Raw genomic sequence first — 17,195 nt, 5'->3', positions numbered from 1 at the left:
GCATAATCTGCATTATCAGCATCCAGTTCCAGCATAAACTCGATGCAAAATGCCATCATACATAATATTTTTCAATTATCAGCCAAGTTGAGAGATTTAAAATATGCTCGAAGTACAAGTCATGGAATCAGGGGGTATACGTATAAATGTATACTAGATATTCTTTAAATTCATATAAATAAATGTTTTGAGCTTTTAGCAGGTATCCCTGATAAATTGTCTTGGTAAAGCAATACTTCAAAAAGAGTGAAAATAAAATTTTCTTTTAGATTTGTATAACTTAGCTTTCAATATATACCATTTTAGATGAAAGCATTCACTACTGGAGATTAAAGATTCTTGGAAGGGCTAAAGAACATAGTAGGTGATCAAAGGCTCTGATAACTCCAGATTTTCCACTGGCCTGTCTCTGAAACTTTGTAAGATTAAATTGCCTAATACCTGTGAACTTTGGTTTATTTTTCAATAAAATTTGAATTATGGACTATAACTGCATTTGTAAGACTTTTGGATTCTATTAAACAGTGAAAGAAGTGGAGGCTAAACCAATTTGAAGTTGTCGACATTTTTTTAAATAAAGACATTAGAAAACATAAAAACTACCATCTCTACTTAATCCATGTCATTATAAAGAACATTTTTACATTATAAGGAACATTTTAACAACAAAAGAGTCAGGACAGCAAATTCAAAATAGCAAAGTCCTTTATATCAAAGGAATTAAAATAAAGCTGTAAGAAAAAAACCTTTTCATATTATTTTTCTCCATTTCATCACAGACTGATAAAAATTTCAAAAATGTCTAAAATCATTCTATAGATCTGTGCTTAAAACTTTTTTTATTTATTTGAGACAGAGTCTTGCTCTGTTGCCCAGGCTGGAGTGAAGTAGCCGGCATGATCTCAGCTCACTGCAACCTCTGCCTCCCAGGTTCAAGGGATTCTCGTGGTTCTGCCTCCTGAGTAGCTGGGACTATAGGTGCGCACCACCATGCCTCGGTAATTTTTTGTATTTTTAGTAGAGATGAGGTCTTACCATGTTGCCCAGGCTGGTCTTGAAACTCTGAGCTCAGGCAGCCTGCTCACCTTTGCCTCCTAAAGTGCTAGGATTACAGGCGTGAGTTACTGTGCCCGGCCCAACACTACTAAATTAAATGCTTTCTACGATCTTTTTTAACCATAAAATTCCGATCTATTGTCTTATTTTGTTACAATATGTTAAGCCAATGTGATTAACATTACATAATCTTATGTCAGTTAAATGTGATTTACTTAACTCATGTAACAACAGTAAGAAAAATACTTTTTTAAGAACTGGGGAAAATATCTCCTAGTGTTTGATATAATACTTTGTCATAACACATTTTAACACACAGTCCACACACTTAACTGTTTGAAAAGTTCCTGTGGGAAATGACAGTGTTTTTGAGTCTATTAAAGAACCATTCTGGTTGCGCAAACTTGAACGAGAAGTTGCACTGTGGTAATACTAGTCTTTATCTTGGAGACCAAGAGTCATTTTGCAAATTTGTGGTATCATTTCCCTAAACAACTTAGGACCAAACTGTACTTCATTTCCTCAGTTCTGCATTTCTGCAGAGGCAGAAAGAAACACAGCTCTTGTAAGAGTTGTGATAACTTTTTATTATACTATGTATACGTATGGAATAGCATTAACAAACGAACTAGAGAAGGATGTAATAAATTAGACATCTCTTCATTTTAGAGGGAAGATGGAAACAACATTGCTTTTCTTTTCTCAAATAAATATGTGTGAATCAAAAGAAAAAACTTTTTTCAAGTTAATACATGGTTCAGGAAAAGAAGAAACAAGCAAAGAAGCCAAAATCAGGTAAAATTATACAATTTTAAGTCAGTCTTATACTTTTAAAAGTATAATTGAGGTTGAAGATTCATTACCACTTGTTTTTGAACTATTGGGTGGAAAATACATTGATTGCATTGTTTTAATTGGGGAAAAAACACCTTCTTATTTCTTAGGTGTAAACAACTAACTGTGAAATCTAGTGTTCTCATTAAAAAAAAAAAAAAAAAAAAAGTGTAACAATTTTAGCCACACAGAGGAACTAGTACAATCTTTATTGAAATATAATCTCAAATACTTGATTATCGGTGAACAAAAGGAGAAACATTTCCATATGTTAGCCTAATTCCTCCACAAATACAGTATTTAAGTGTGTGGGAGTGGGTTTGGGTAGGCGTGGGTATTTACCAATTACAACATTTTCTGGTAGTCAACAGAAGAGATTTTAACTGTCATCTACATTGTCCTGACACGAAGGCCTCTTTATTACAGAGCTAAGGAAAAAAGAAATAGACTAAGTCTTCTTGTGCAGAAACCTGAGTTTCATGAAGACACCTGCTCCAGTAGATCTGGGCACTTGGCCAAAGAAACAAGGTGAATAAATTTTCAGTATTTTGAGGAAGATTTTGCTGATTCTATCATTAACGATTTAAGAAAAATGCAATTAGGGATTTCTGTTTTATTGAAAATTACACAGTAGTATAAGGAAAGTTAGAAATTTCATTTGAAGAGACTAGAAATATGTCATACAATTAAACCACTTGAATTAAATCGCTTGCATGGAATAATCACGTGAACACTTAAAGCTGCTCTTTTAAAATTATATACCTGTCAGTTCTAAATGATATATTTTACTTCTTATAACCTGATAAAATGCTCATTGATTTAAGAGTTTCCACAATGCAATGTTGTCATAGTAGAGATCTATTCATCTCTTTCTTCAGTAGTTTGAAAAAACCCTCATCATAGCAAGTAAAGCACAAATAACGTCTTTTAATACTTAGCATTTATTTAATTCAAAAAGAAAATGCAAAAACCGTATAAACTAGTTTCATACAAATTCTTCCAAATTTGAGTATAATAAAAAAAATCCAAGAAAATATATTCAATTTTCCACATTATCAGCATCTCTAGAATATTTCTTGTAGTCAAATATCTTATATTTCTTATCCCTTTGACACTTTATTAGTCAAACTTCCTGTATCCGTTAAAAAAAAATTGCAGCCTAGTGTGGTTACAACTTCAAGGAAATTGCAGTATAATCTTTTATTTTTAACTGAAAGATACTGTCACTTTAGTTTCTTCTACTTGCTGAATTTAAACAGATAGTAGACCTGATTTCTTTATATTTGTTCTCTGTGCCTTTTAACCTAACAAAGGATTAATTTTTAATTAAAAAATAAAACAACTCACATATCCGTGAGAAAAAAATTAATGTTATTTTAACACATTATTCAACAGACAAATTCTAAACGAAAATTGAACAATGTTTTAAAAGTTTCTAATGTAAATACAAGTTTCCTTATATTATCATCAAAGGAGAAACTGTGAAATAAAATTGAAAAGAGCAGTACAATAGCATATGTTAGAACAGATTCATAAACAGACTTTCTGCACACTCCATTATAAAACATTTTGTTTCTCGTACAGAGTCTCCCCTGAAGAGGCAGTGAAATGGGGTGAATCATTTGACAAACTGCTTTCCCATAGAGGTTAGTGGTACTTTCACCAAATACTTTATTGCTTAATGGAAAATGACACAAACTGTGCATGTAATTATATGAAACAATAAGTCACAAAATTTTTGTCTGATTGTTAATTTTCAATAATTCAATTTTCTGATCAACAGAAGTAACTAAATAATAGAAAATTCAAATAATGGAAAATTTTAAAGTTCTCTTTTTGTTTAGAATTACCTACTGTGGATGAAATGTTAGTTATTTATACTGTAGCTAGTTTCAATTTTTAAATATTTCCGATTTTTGAATGAAACCCTCGGTTTCATTAAATTCATGATTAACAAACTATTCATGTTAGTTTCATTGTTCAGGGATTAAAAATATAAAGTAATTCTTTTGATGGACATTCAGGAAACCCACAAAAACACAGTTTTAAAAAATTTTATAAATTCTTCATTCTGTACTTCACATCAATTGTCTACTTTTAAAGCAAAATTTTGTAGAAATGCTGAGAATCGAGTGTGTATTTAAGGTGGAACTTTGTCTATGAGATGGAGGGTGAGGACAAGCATCAAGACTTCATTTGACTCTCGAACACTATGATAATACAGCATGGCTTAGGAGGCAGGCCCCCTGGACTGTCACTCTTTAGGATCAATTTACATAAGGTAGCAAATGAGTGAACTTTATTATCTTTATTCATTCTATGTTTTCTTTCAGATAGAAAGACTGAACTGAGCAGGTGATGTGGCTAGGCAATCACAGATTTATTATTCTCCGCCCTGAACTTGTCAGAGTCTGCTAAAAAAAAGCAATGCTTTATCATTGACAAACATTCACCTCAAGCCCAGAGCTTTTGTTTTTTTGTACCTTCAACTTGTCCAGTTTCTTACCTTAGTCTTTGTCTAAAATACAATCATTTCCCAGTTCTTCCAAGACCCTTCCAAGATGAGGTTAGCCAGACTACTCTAACTACTCCTTGTAATATTGCCCGTGCCTTTCACAATTTTAAGGTGTCTACTGGAAGAAAGGATTCCTGTTGCCAGATCAGTTGGGAGTGGAATATCTGTATTTCAGCCTCAAATACTGTGCTCCATTTAATGTAACAACAACTTTTCTTTTCTGACGTAATTTTTTTTTGTTTTGTTCCCTTCCTTAATTGTTCAACTCTTTATAAGGTCTTGGTGACCTTTTCATGTTCTCCTGAATTTAGTGATATAAAAATTCTGTATCAGTAGATGATACCTGAAAACGTTCCCTCTGCCAATGAAAGCAGATATCTGCCTCTGACTTGTAATATTTATAGGTAGAGAAATCAAGGCTTAAACTTAGGTAAGGATGTGATCAATGAGAATGGAGAGTAGTGATAAGAAAGTTCGTGCTGACACAGTTTAACATTTATTCCTTGTATTTCACTCTAATGCTAGCTACTATCACTTCCTATTTTTGGGAAAAGTAACTTAAACAGCCTTCCTCAACTTCTGTATTCACTTGTCTTCATTTCCAGTATACAATTCCTTTTTTGGTGTTTTTTGTTTGTTTTGTTTTCTTTTTTGTTTTTTTGGTTTGTTTGTTTTGTTCTGTTTTTGTTTTTTGAGACAAGAGTCTTGCTCTGTAGCCTAGGCTGGAGTGCACTGGCATGATCTCGGCTCATTGCAACCTCCACCTCTTGGGTTCAAGGGATTCTCCTGCCTCAGCCTCTGCAGTAGCTGGGATTACAGGCATGCGCCACCACACCTGGCTAATTTTTGTATTTTTAGCATGCTGGTCTCGAACACCTGACCTCAAGTGATCCGCCCATCTAGGCCTCCTAAAGTGCTGGGATTACAGGTGTGAGCCATTGTGTCCAGCCCCCGTATACAACAATTTCTAAACTGTTGTTAAAATTCTTGCCAAATCTATGTCAAACTTCCCCCATACTCACTTTCTTGCTCCCACTGTCTTGGTTCAGTTTCAGATATGTTCTTTATAGATTAATTACAATAACTGGTGTAAAACTTGCTTCCATAATTCATGTCCCCAAAAGGTGTTTATTTTAAAATCTCCTCTTATATTCAACATTTTGGTACCACACTGCCCTTTAGACTCTTCACCAGTCAGAGACGGAGAAAACAAAACAAAACAAAACAACAAAAACAAATAGGACTGGGATTAATTTCTTTATAATGTAAGTATTAGAAGGAAACATACGTCTTTTCATCTGTGGATTCCTAAACTTAGCACATCCCCTGGAAAATAATATAACTGAATTTGTTTCTAGAAGTTAGTCCAGAATTCCAGTGAAATTTGAGTTTTAGGTTTCTCCTAAAACATAAATGGTTGTATAATCTCAGTTAAGCTTCCTAATCACTCTGACTTTTAGCTTCCTCGACTGTAAATGAAGATAACGTTTTTAGCTCCAACAGAAATAGATTCCTGTCAGGATTAAATGAGATGATGAATAAGAAGCCAATAAATTTTGGACACTACACAAATGCCAATGATAACTGCTATTATAAAAAATAATAATTACTAACCAGCTTAATAATCTTTTTTTCTGTTTCCAGTCTACTTACAACTGGATGACGATCAATTAGAGGGTTAAAATTTCAATTGACAATAACATATAGACAGGATTGTTTTCACTTAATAAATTGGTATATAATAATTTCATCATAGTTTCATTACTCATTCAAAGCATAGAAAGATTTAGCAGGGTAATTAGTCCTATAGAAAATCCTCATCTAGCATTCTGTAATCTTTCTTCTTTAAAAGTGGTAAAAAGCAAAAGGACAAAATCGAATCTGCTACTCTCTCTTTTCTCTACCAATAATATTAAAGAGCGGCAAACTATCTGTAATTTAAATCAAGAAGAGACACGCTTAAAGAAATCAGCACTAACCCACTGGATATTACCACCTGTCATGATTACAACGCTAAATATATTATATTGAATTCACAAAATTTATACTACCAGTATTATTTTATTCAATCTTTCCTAATCCAATTATTTTTTATTACAATGCTTATAATAATATTAAATTATAAAGCTTAAAATAATCACCTAAAACAAGTCTTTTGGTTGCAATTGTTAAATTCAGTTTATTTCTATTTACTTGACTCTAGGAGAAGAGTGTGTGTGTGTTTGTGTGTGTGTGTGTATTTAAAGAGAAGGATCCTACACACACACACACACTTCAAGAAAGACCTTGCTCTATCAAATTTTACAAAATTTCCTTTTATAAAATTTTCTTTTATAAAATGCTGCAAAACGTATACTTTTCTCAAATTCTGTATATCTATTAAAAGGAAACAAAATTTATTCAGTTTAGTCAAATGGGAAATGAAGTGATAAATCAAACCAAATACAGTGGAAATTTTGGTGTTCAGTTTGACAAAAACAGTTAATACTAGAACCATCATAAACTGATTATTAGCAGTTTTAGGAATGAAACCACAGGATAGATGGTTTTTACCCTAGATTTTAGGGGATTAATCAAAATTCACTAGCTGAACAAGGAGAGAAGGAGACCATCCATGCAGAGAATCAGTATAGGAATGGGGCGTTAAACAATGTAATTTAGTTAGGGAATTAAAACCAAAATAACTCTCCACTGAAAAATACAATTTGAAAACGGATGGTGGGTTAGGGAGACAGACAGTATATCCATGAGACCAAAACAGAAAGGTCATTGATTTTTGCTCTATCCCACAAAAATCAAATGATTCAGGGAGGTGTTCTGATAATTCTATTTTATTCAAATTTTAGTCACATAGTTTAACTCTTTTAAAATTAAAAAAATGAATAAAGTATAAACTTCAGTTAAAAATTATGTATCAGTGTTGGTTCATTAATTGTAACAAATGTCCCATACCAATGTAGGATGTTAATAAGAGGGGGAAATTGAATGGGGGGCATATTACCTTCTTCTGAATCTGTACTACATTCTGTACTACCTTCTGAAAAATATGTCTGTAAATCCAAATGTATTGTAGAATAAAATACTTTGGAAAATGATCTCAAGAATGTTATATAGTAAATTTTAACACAATGAAGTCCATCAATAATTTAAATTCTGTTTCTTATTTGGTTCGATGGAGCTATAAGTCTATATTTTTTCTGCTATTTCTATTTATTGTCAAATTTGTCTGAAGTTTCAAAATGAATAATAAAAATTTGTAGTTTAATACTACATATATATAAACCAGTAATTTCTAAGGGCTATTTAAATTTAAAAAGTAGTAATAAATCAAAAATGAAATATCAAACTATATCTGTTATTCATAATCATAAATTTTTAATTTAGTTTTATCAATCTTCTCACTTGATTGGCTTTATAAAAGTTAATTTTATCAATTTGAACTTATAAAATCAATTGATGCCAATAAAATATAGAGGTATATGATACACACATATGTGTTTTTATTTGTTTACATATATGTATATGGCTCTGTGTAAGGCACCCTTGAAAGTAAAATGACACTGCTGTATAATATGTAACTTCTAAAATAACTCGCTAAATAGTTTTTAAAATATTATATAGAACTTGCAGTATATCATGTAGGCTTTAGAAGATCACTAAAAGTGATCAAATAGATGTATGCAATAATTCAATTGGCAAAAGAAAAGGTAATTCCTGAGATAAAGGCAAGGAAACGCTTAGAGTACTAAGAGATTTTGACATGATCTGGAAAAGCAGTAAGTTTACTTTGAGGCAAAGAGTAATAAACACATTATATAATTAAGTTGGGAACAAACTTTGGAAGCCTTTGTTTGTTAAAAAGATAACTGATGGTTAGAAAGGTAAAATTCCATGCACGTAATATGAACTACCTAAAAGGTTGTTATATAAAAGCTAAACTCAAAGTAAGGACCCTCTTAGGAAAAAAAAAAGGATAAACTTATTGACTTAATCAATGTGTATGTATGTTATAGAGTGACAAGATGAAGGAATAGGAAACAAAAAAGGATGAGCCAAAGATTTCTAGATTTCCTTTTAATTGTAATAGGAAGATAATGATGCCTGTAATACATGCAAAACAGAGGAGGATGAACGAGACTTGTAAAAAAAGAACAGAGTAAAGTTTCAACTTTTTTTTTTTTTTTTTTTTTTTTTTTTTTTTTGAGAGAGTCTCGCTCTGTCGCCCAGGCTGGAGTGCAGTGGCGCGATCTCGGCTCACTGCAAGCTCCGCCTCCCGGGTTCACGCCATTCTCCTGCCTCAGCCTCCCGGGTAGCTGGGACTACAGGTGTCCGCCACCACGCCACGCTAGTTTTTTGTATTTTTATTAGAGCTGGGGTTTCACCGTGTTAGCCAGGATGGTCTCGATCTCCTGACCTCATGATCCGCCCGCCTCAGCCTCCCAAAATGCTGGGATTACAGGCATGAGCCACTGCACCGGGCCTTGAACATTTTTTGTCAGCCGTAAACCTTATCAAAAGTTTTGCAGGCTTTTGTAAGTGCACACCTAGAATATGGAAGGCTGACTTATGGAAAGATGTTCTAACCAGCTCACATTGTTGATAAGTGCTTATCTGAATGAAAATGTTATATCTCATGAGGGGAATTTCAATTAGAAAATCTTTCCACTACCACATAACTGTTCCTCTTCCGTGTGTACCCTTTTATCCAGTCATTGCTAAAAACTACAATAGTTTTAACCTTTTTATTAATAACTATTTACTTGAACTTTTTACACTCCGAATTGTGGTTCTAAGTAATTTCTGAAAATAATTTGTAACATGTAGGATGGAAGTAGAATATGTAAGTCATTGCACATCCTGGATTTAAAAATACAAACTGACTATACTTTGGAAAATACGTATTGCTAAGTTTGAGTAAAGACTAGAAGGAAATGTGTACTTCACTTTTGGGAAAGGAAATGAGTACTTTTTCTTACACTTTTTACCTTGTGGCTTTTCAAGTTACAGTTCCTAATTTTTGGTTACCAATTTTCTGCAAGATAAAGAATTCCAGTGCTCTAAAAATTTAAATTTCTGACTCAAGCTAAACCATAACGAGCACTCAACTTTTTTTTTTTTTTTTTCTCTTTGAGATTGAATCTCACCCTGTCACCCAGGCTGGAGTGCAATGACGCAATCTCAGGTTACGGCAACCTCTGCCTCCCAGGTTCAAGCTATTCTCCTGCCTCAGCCTCCTGAATAGCTGGAATTACAGGCGCCCACCACCACACCCGGCTAATTTTTTGTATCTTTAGTAGAGTCGGGGTTTCACCATGTTGTCCAGGCTGGTCTCAAACTCCTGACCTCGTGATCCGCCTGCCTTGACCTCCCAAAGTGCTGGGATTACAGGTGTGAGCCACCATGCCTGGCCAACAAGCACTCAACTTCTTAATTTATCTAAAGATTAAAAATAAATAAAATCCAGTCCAAATTCTAACGGATCACATAAACCATTCATTATGGCAAAAGAAACCACATTCTATGGCAAATCAGACCTACAAAGTCTAATGTTACAGAAGAAACAATGCAACTTAGTACTTCGGATATTATACGGTACTTGGGTTTCCAACTTCAGATTTTCTTGACTTTTTGTTTCATTTGGTTTCTTGGCATCAGAAAAATACTCCAACAGATGCCAGAGTTTCAATTTAGAAACATGCAATTACAAGCATTTCATATTTGTATGACACATTGAGCCAGCTTCTTCCAGTGTGAATTCTAATCCCAGGTTCTATCAAGCACTTTTGGCAGCTGCATTCACCACTGCCGCCTTCTAAAGGACTGTTTAGTAAGTTACTGCCTCTGTATGAGAAATGGTTCCATTGTGAACTGACTTAATGCAGCTGCCCAAAGTAAGTAAGAGAAACAGGAAGTAACTAACGTGCTGGGATAATCTTGCACAGCATTGCACATTACTTTTTAAAAAGTTATTTACCTAAAATGTTAATTAATAAACTTCTTTCTCATCCATCCTTTATTCATTTCTTGAATTCGTATTTTTCCTTTACTATTATATTCATATTATGCCAACAAAATCCATTCACTTTAGTTAATGCATCGTGAGCACTCAGAACATACATAGCACTTTTCTTGATATTAGTACGCTGACTTCACTTTGAGTATCTGTATCAAGCACAAGACTAACCATGGTAACAAAGGGCTTTTGCATAATATTTCAGAGCACAGCAGATGGCACAGAGTCGACACTCATGCTTGTGAATTAGTGAAGGACTCTATTTGAAATAATGTTTATGTTATTTTCTGGAAGACCTCTACTTGAATTTTATGCAAGCTGATTTTCCTCTGCTACTTTGGACAGAATAAGTCACTCTTTTAATTGTCCTTCCTCAGTCCTTGGTTCATACATGCCTGTCTTGCCTATTAATCTCCATATTCCTCAACAGTAGGGACTTTTTCTTTACGGCAGTTTACTTGTAAAGGTCCTGTAATTTTAAATAAGATGAACCTGAGTTCAAGAACTTGCACTATCTTTTACCATCTGTAAGATTTAATGCAAGTTAACTCTCTGAACGTCAACTTCTTCATCTATAAACATGAGCACAAGACTTACTCCATAGGGCTGATGTGAAAATTAAATGGAATTGTGCCAATAAAAAGCCTATAGCATGTGCTAAGACCTTAATGAACACTCAAAACTCCTAACTTGTGTAAATACTGTTTAAATATATAACACAGTTCTCAGGTTCAGACTAAGTTTTGTTTTTTTTTTTTTTTTAAATCAGTAATTAAAAGGTAGGTTAAAAAGTTATTTTAATAAATAACAATTTCAGCTATCTGGCTTCTTGGCATTTTCTTTTAGCTGACAGTACAAAAAATTTATTATAATTCTGATCTGTTAATTATAGAAGTAATGGTCATATTCTTCTGAATTCATGAAGATTATTTAATAACTCACCTTAGGAATAATTTGATATTTAAAAACTGATCAATCCATGTTTATGCATAACATATGGCTAGAGTGCAATAGATTAAAATTGAAAACGTTTATGCCTTCACTGGGTCAGTGCAACTTTATAAGCCAAATAAAACATACTTACTTTCCTCTTTGGAAATATGACCTTGAAACAGGTTGTTCTTTCCTTGTAATGTAACTGGCATTTTATTGTGCAAACTTTGCTTTAATTTCCATTTGAATAGTGACTGAGGAACAAGGAAGGACAAGATACAAATGCCTCTTATTGTGAAATGGGGAAAGGCAGGACTCTATAATAAACAAACAGATCAATAACACCCAATGGTATGCTTTTTAATATCAGCAGAGGGCACATTTCCATATGACTACTTTTTGCTTTCTTTTTAATTAAGATTACCTGAAAATCTTCTCACAATTATTTTGCTATCCTGCTTCCAGTTATTTCTTAATATCTAGCCAAGAAATTCTCTTCAGAAATCTACTTTATAGCAACTCTCAAGCAAAGCATACTAAGATACTGACCCTGCAATAAGAAATAAGACATTTTAGAATTATATTTAAAAACTTAGAGAGAATCTGTCGGCTCTGAAGATAGTTATCAGATAAATTAAGAGAATGTTGTTTAGAATTAAGTCTAGTAAAAAATGGATATTAACTTAGAAAAAGGACAAATACTTTAGCAACTTGCAAGATTAAGTAAGTATAGGTAGTAAATAGCTGGTTTCCATTATCTTAAATTTATTTATCAAGGGGAAAGTTCTCAAGAAGAATTTGTTTTAAGTAGTTCTGGGCAGAGGCTAAGGCTAACTGCCTAAAGTTTAGTTCAGGCCAGTTAGTGCATAGATTATTGTTTTTTGTTGTGACTTTCTTTTACATACCTAAACATTGCCCCACGTTTCAAATTATACTTCAATTACAATTTAGTGTTTGAAAGGCATGTGATATGGTTTGGTTGTGTGTCCTATCCAGATGTCATGCTGAAATGTGACCTCTGAAGCTGAAGGTGAGCCCAGTGGGAGACATTTGGGTCACAGAGCAAATCCCTCATGAATGGCTTGTACTGTCTTTGCAGTAATAAGCAAGTTCTCATTCTTTCAATTAACATGTGAGCTGGTCGTTTACAAAAGCCTGCGACTTGCCTTTTTTCTCACTGCTTCGTATCTTGTGATACACTGGCTTCCCCTTTGCCTTCCTCCATGAGTAAAAGCTTCCTGAGGCCTCATCAGAAGCTGAGCTAATGCTGCTGCCATGCATGTACAGCCTGCAGAACCATGAGCTAAATAAATCTATGTTCTTTATAAATTACTCAGCCTCAGGTATCCCTTTATAGCAATGCAAAATGAACTAACACAGCATGTCAGCATGTTTTGTCTTTGTCTCATTATTTTATTCCAAGATCATTATAGAAGACAGAGGAGGGGAAATTAGGGGTGGGGGGGGAAAGACAAGTAAAACCATAGACTAAGTAGTAAAACCATCCCTCCAGTTACATAATGGAAAAGAAATAAATTCTCAAACTGCTGTCAATCAGCAGCCAAGCAATACTTATTCAACTTATTTCCTAAAGTCATCAGTCTAAGGCTCCAGGTTTACGTGAAGTCTTGAGAGGATATTACAATTTCGTTTTCAAAAATTAAGGGAATATAGTCTTGGACAATTCATGGCACAAACTGTTTTTATACAAGCCCAAGTTCTCAAATGCAGATGGTGAAAGGAATTATGGGAAGGAAAATCAAATAGGAACGTTCTAAGGAACAATAATCCCTATGGGTGCTTATGCGCTTATTAATAAGCCACAGTACAACCAGCAAATCTGACACCCTGTTGTTCACTTTGGCAATTATTTTGTAGCTAGACCATTAACTTTACTCTGAAAACCTATATATTTCTAGGTATTCGAAGGAAATGTACAATGTATCAAAATGCCTCAAAGAACCATTGTTCATTTATATTTCCCTTTTACAGTCTGAGAAAAGCATATCACTCAGGGTGAGAAATCAATCTTGAAAATAATACACTAACTGAGCTAGAGAAAGAAGAGCAACTTGATCACTCTTGCTTCTCAGTGGTCAGAGTTTGCTGACTCATTCAGGAATCACTTAGCAATAGGGCCTTCATTGGAGAGTTGTGTTTGACTAGAAATTATCTTATCAGCATCTCACCACTGCAGACAAGTTCTCTAAGTTGCTTGTCAGTTTTACAATGCCTTGTCAAATTCTTTTTGAGCCCAACCTTCCCTTGTCTCTCTAGTTTCTTAACTAATATGTAACTACTAACATCTGTTGCTCATGGTCAATTTACTGAGGAAAAGAAATGGATCTCCCTTTGTCCAGTTGAAAACATCCCAATGAAGAAGCCATGGTGCAGAAGAGACCCTATGTCATCCTTTTCTCGTGGTAGTGGCTGGAATCATTCCATACTATAAAGCTTAGGGATTTCTGTAGGTTGTCATGTCTTTGTCTAACTACTGATTTCCTAAACAGTAAGTTCCTGGAACTCTCATACATGAAAAAGATTGCTTACAACATTAAAAACTGATGCTTCATGACAAAGAAGATAAGGTCTATATAAAGGAGGAATAAATGGTGATGCAAAAAGAATAATTTCAGGATTGTATTGGTTTCCTGTTGCTGCTGTATCAACTTACCACAACTACAGTGATTAAAACAACACAATTTGATTATCTTATAGTTGTGTAAGAAGTCCAGCATGGATTTGATCAAAATAAATCAAGATGTCAGCAGGCTGTTCTTTTTCTGAAGGGTTTAAGGAAGAATCCCGTTTCTGCTCATTTGGATTGTTGGCAGAATTAAGCTGTTTGCAGTTATAGACCAGCTACTTCCTTCCCTTGCTGGCTACAGACAGAGGATCATTCCCACTGCTGTGGTTTGGATGTGATTTGTTTGTCCCCTGACCCCAAATCTCAGGTTGAAATTTGATCTTCAATGTGGTGATGTTGGAAGGGGGCACCTAGGGGACTTGTTTCTAGCATGAGAGAAGTTCCCCCAGGATTGGCTTGGTGCAGTTTCAGCAATAGTAAGTTTTCACTCTTGAAAGACTGGATTAGTTCTCAGGGGAATGGATTCATTCCCTCGAGAGTAGGTTGTTATGAAGCCAGGATGCCCCGCGGGTTTGATCCCTCTCTGCACATGCCTACTTCTTCTTTGGTCTTCACCATGTTTTGACTCAAAACCCTCTCCAGAAGCCAAGAATATGCCAGCAGGCTTCTTATACCACCTGCAGAACTATGAGTAAAATAAACCTTTTCTCTATATAAACTACCCAGCCTCAGGTATTCCCTTATAGCAACACAAAGCAGACTAAGACACCCACCTTGTAGAATATACTACATTTCCTGGGTCATGTCCATCTTCTTCATACTCAAAGCCAGCAGCAGAGCCAAGTCCTTCTTAGGTCAAATCTCTCTGATCTACTCTTTTGCATCTTCTACTTTTAAGGACTCATGTGATTAGATTGGATCTACGCTGATAATCTCCCCCATCTCAAGGTCCTGCACTATATTCAGTTCCTTTTTTTCACACAGGTCCTACAGATTAGGGCATGAACAACTTTGGAGGGTTATTTCTCTGCCTACCAAAGGGGACAATGCGGTCCTGAGAAAAAATATGCACGCACACACACGTATGAAATCTGGGGCAATTGAACTTATCTGAATCTCAGTTTTCTCATCTAAGAAAATGAAAATAAGACATATTCCATGTATCTGTTATAAAAATTAAATGAGGTAATGTATATAAATAACACTTAACCTTCAAAACCTCTAAACATGTTATAAATGTAAAACCTCTTAGTTATTACCGTAATTCTACCAATAGAAATGTATTCTTCTTGTTTCATTTTATATGGAACTTTTTATATTAGTAATAGTCATTGACCATGAGGAATAGTTCTAGAGAGCTGTAAACATTAAAACAAAATGTGGCAATCTAAGTTAAAATGAGTTGAACAGACAAAGCTACATTTATTTCAACTTTTTTCAGCCATAATGCCAGAATATTTGCACCTTCTTTATAAATAGCTGGATTTTTAAAAAATATGCTTGGTATAGAATCTTTGCAGCTATAGTCATGAGAGATATTGTGTAACTTTCTTCCTTTCTTTCTTAGTCTTTACTTATTTTGTTATGGGGGAGAGTGTCAAGTTTTGGTATTAGAGTTATCCTCATCTCATAAAATGAGGTGGAAAGTGTTCACTCCCTCTCAATTTTCTTGAAGCAAGTGTGTAAGATTAAAATACATTTTTTTTTCTTAAATGTTTGATGGAATTTACTAAATTTGGTCCCAGGTATTTTGGGGGGGAGAGAAATGTTTTCTTACAAAATCTATTAATTGAATTAGGGCTACCAGATCTTCTACTTCTTCAAGTGTCAGTTTGGGTATAGGTTTATTGTTTTTTTAAACAATTTCCCTATGTCATATAAATTATATTTACTGACATTAAGTCATTCATAATATTCATTTATTTGTTATATATGTAAGATCTATACTAATATTTATGGTTTGCTTCCTAATGTAAAAGACTCTTGCTAGGGGTTCTATTTTATTAATGTTTTTCAGAACCAACTTTGACTTCGTTAATCTTCTCTGTAGTTTTCCTATTACGTATATTTTTCCTCTTGTTTTTATTTTTACTTTTTTCTTCTACTGACTGTGTATTTAATTTGCTCTTCTTTTCAAGTTTCTTAAGGTGGAAACTAGATCTTAATTTTTATACCCTTCTTGTTTTTTTTCTTTTTCTTTTTTTTTTTTTTTACTAGACCACCATTTTGTGTAATAAAATTATCCCTGACCACTGTTTAAGCTGCATCTCACAAATTTTTGATCTGCTGTACTTTCACTATAATTCAAGTATAAATATTTTCCTAATTTTCCTTGTGATTTCTTTAACATGTAGGTTATTGTGTTTATTACATATTTATCACAAACACACTGGTTATTGTGTGCTTATTTTAAAATGTTTATTTTTGTTTTGTTTTTATCTATGTTACTAGTGTCAGTTATTAATTCAAACCCCTTGTGGGCAAAGGACATATCTGTAAGGTGTCAAGTTTTCTGAAATTTATTTAGGCTCATATTATGAGTCTAACACGGAGTTTATCTGGGATAATATTCCTTGTGCATTTGAAAAGATGTGTTTGGTAGATCATTTTGTAATTTTCAATTCAGTCGAATTAATGATGTTTAAGTTTTATATATTGTCACTGATATTCTGTCTCCTTTTTTCTATGAATTAATGAGTAAGCAGAATTAAAATCTATACCTAAATTGTGAATTTTTCTACTTCTCTTAGTTCTATTAGCTTGATTCATGTAATTTGAAGCTCTAAATTAAGTTCATATATGTTTAGGATTGTTATGTACTAGTAATAATTGGTCACATAAAAATTACAAAATAGAAATACTCCTTATTTTGAAGTTACTTTTTCAAGCCATGTGAAGATTTTTTATTCAGATTTCTTATGCTTAACCTCTGCACTGTGTAACATTTTTATCCATTTTCTTTGTCTTCCTGATGCTTTTCACTTAATGTGTCTCTTATTGCTAATATGTAGTCTGTTTTTACTTTTTAACCCAGTCAGATAATCTCTGACTTTTAATTGGAATGTTTAGCTCATTTAAATGTTATCTCATCATTGATATATATGGAATTGGATTTAGTATCTTATTATTTATTTTCTATTTGTTTCTTCATTTTGTTGTTCTTTTTCTTTTTCTCCTTTCTTACCTTATTTAGATTAAGTAAATCTATCTTCTATCCAACTGCTTGCTAGCATACCCATCCCTTCTGCAGTCTTTAA

At 33.6% G+C, this 17,195-nt stretch overlaps 1 protein-coding gene across 1 annotated transcript in view; it reads left to right on the top strand.

Annotated features, from left to right (window-relative positions):
* The first annotated feature begins 1,557 nt into the window (after positions 1-1,557).
* Positions 1,558-17,195, top strand: part of RGS18 (regulator of G protein signaling 18) — a 28,075-nt gene continuing 12,437 nt past the window's right edge. Inside the window, exons 1-3 of the mRNA XM_050783187.1 lie at positions 1,558-1,851; positions 2,317-2,418; positions 3,475-3,536. Coding sequence (XP_050639144.1) covers positions 1,733-1,851; positions 2,317-2,418; positions 3,475-3,536 — 283 coding nt within the window. The 5' untranslated portion in view covers positions 1,558-1,732. The remainder of the gene's footprint in view (positions 1,852-2,316; positions 2,419-3,474; positions 3,537-17,195) is intronic.

Source organism: Macaca thibetana, chromosome 1 (genome assembly GCF_024542745.1).
Source record: "Macaca thibetana thibetana isolate TM-01 chromosome 1, ASM2454274v1, whole genome shotgun sequence".
Classification (NCBI taxonomy): domain Eukaryota; kingdom Metazoa; phylum Chordata; class Mammalia; order Primates; family Cercopithecidae; genus Macaca; species Macaca thibetana.
This window is presented reverse-complemented; position numbering and strand designations above follow the sequence as displayed.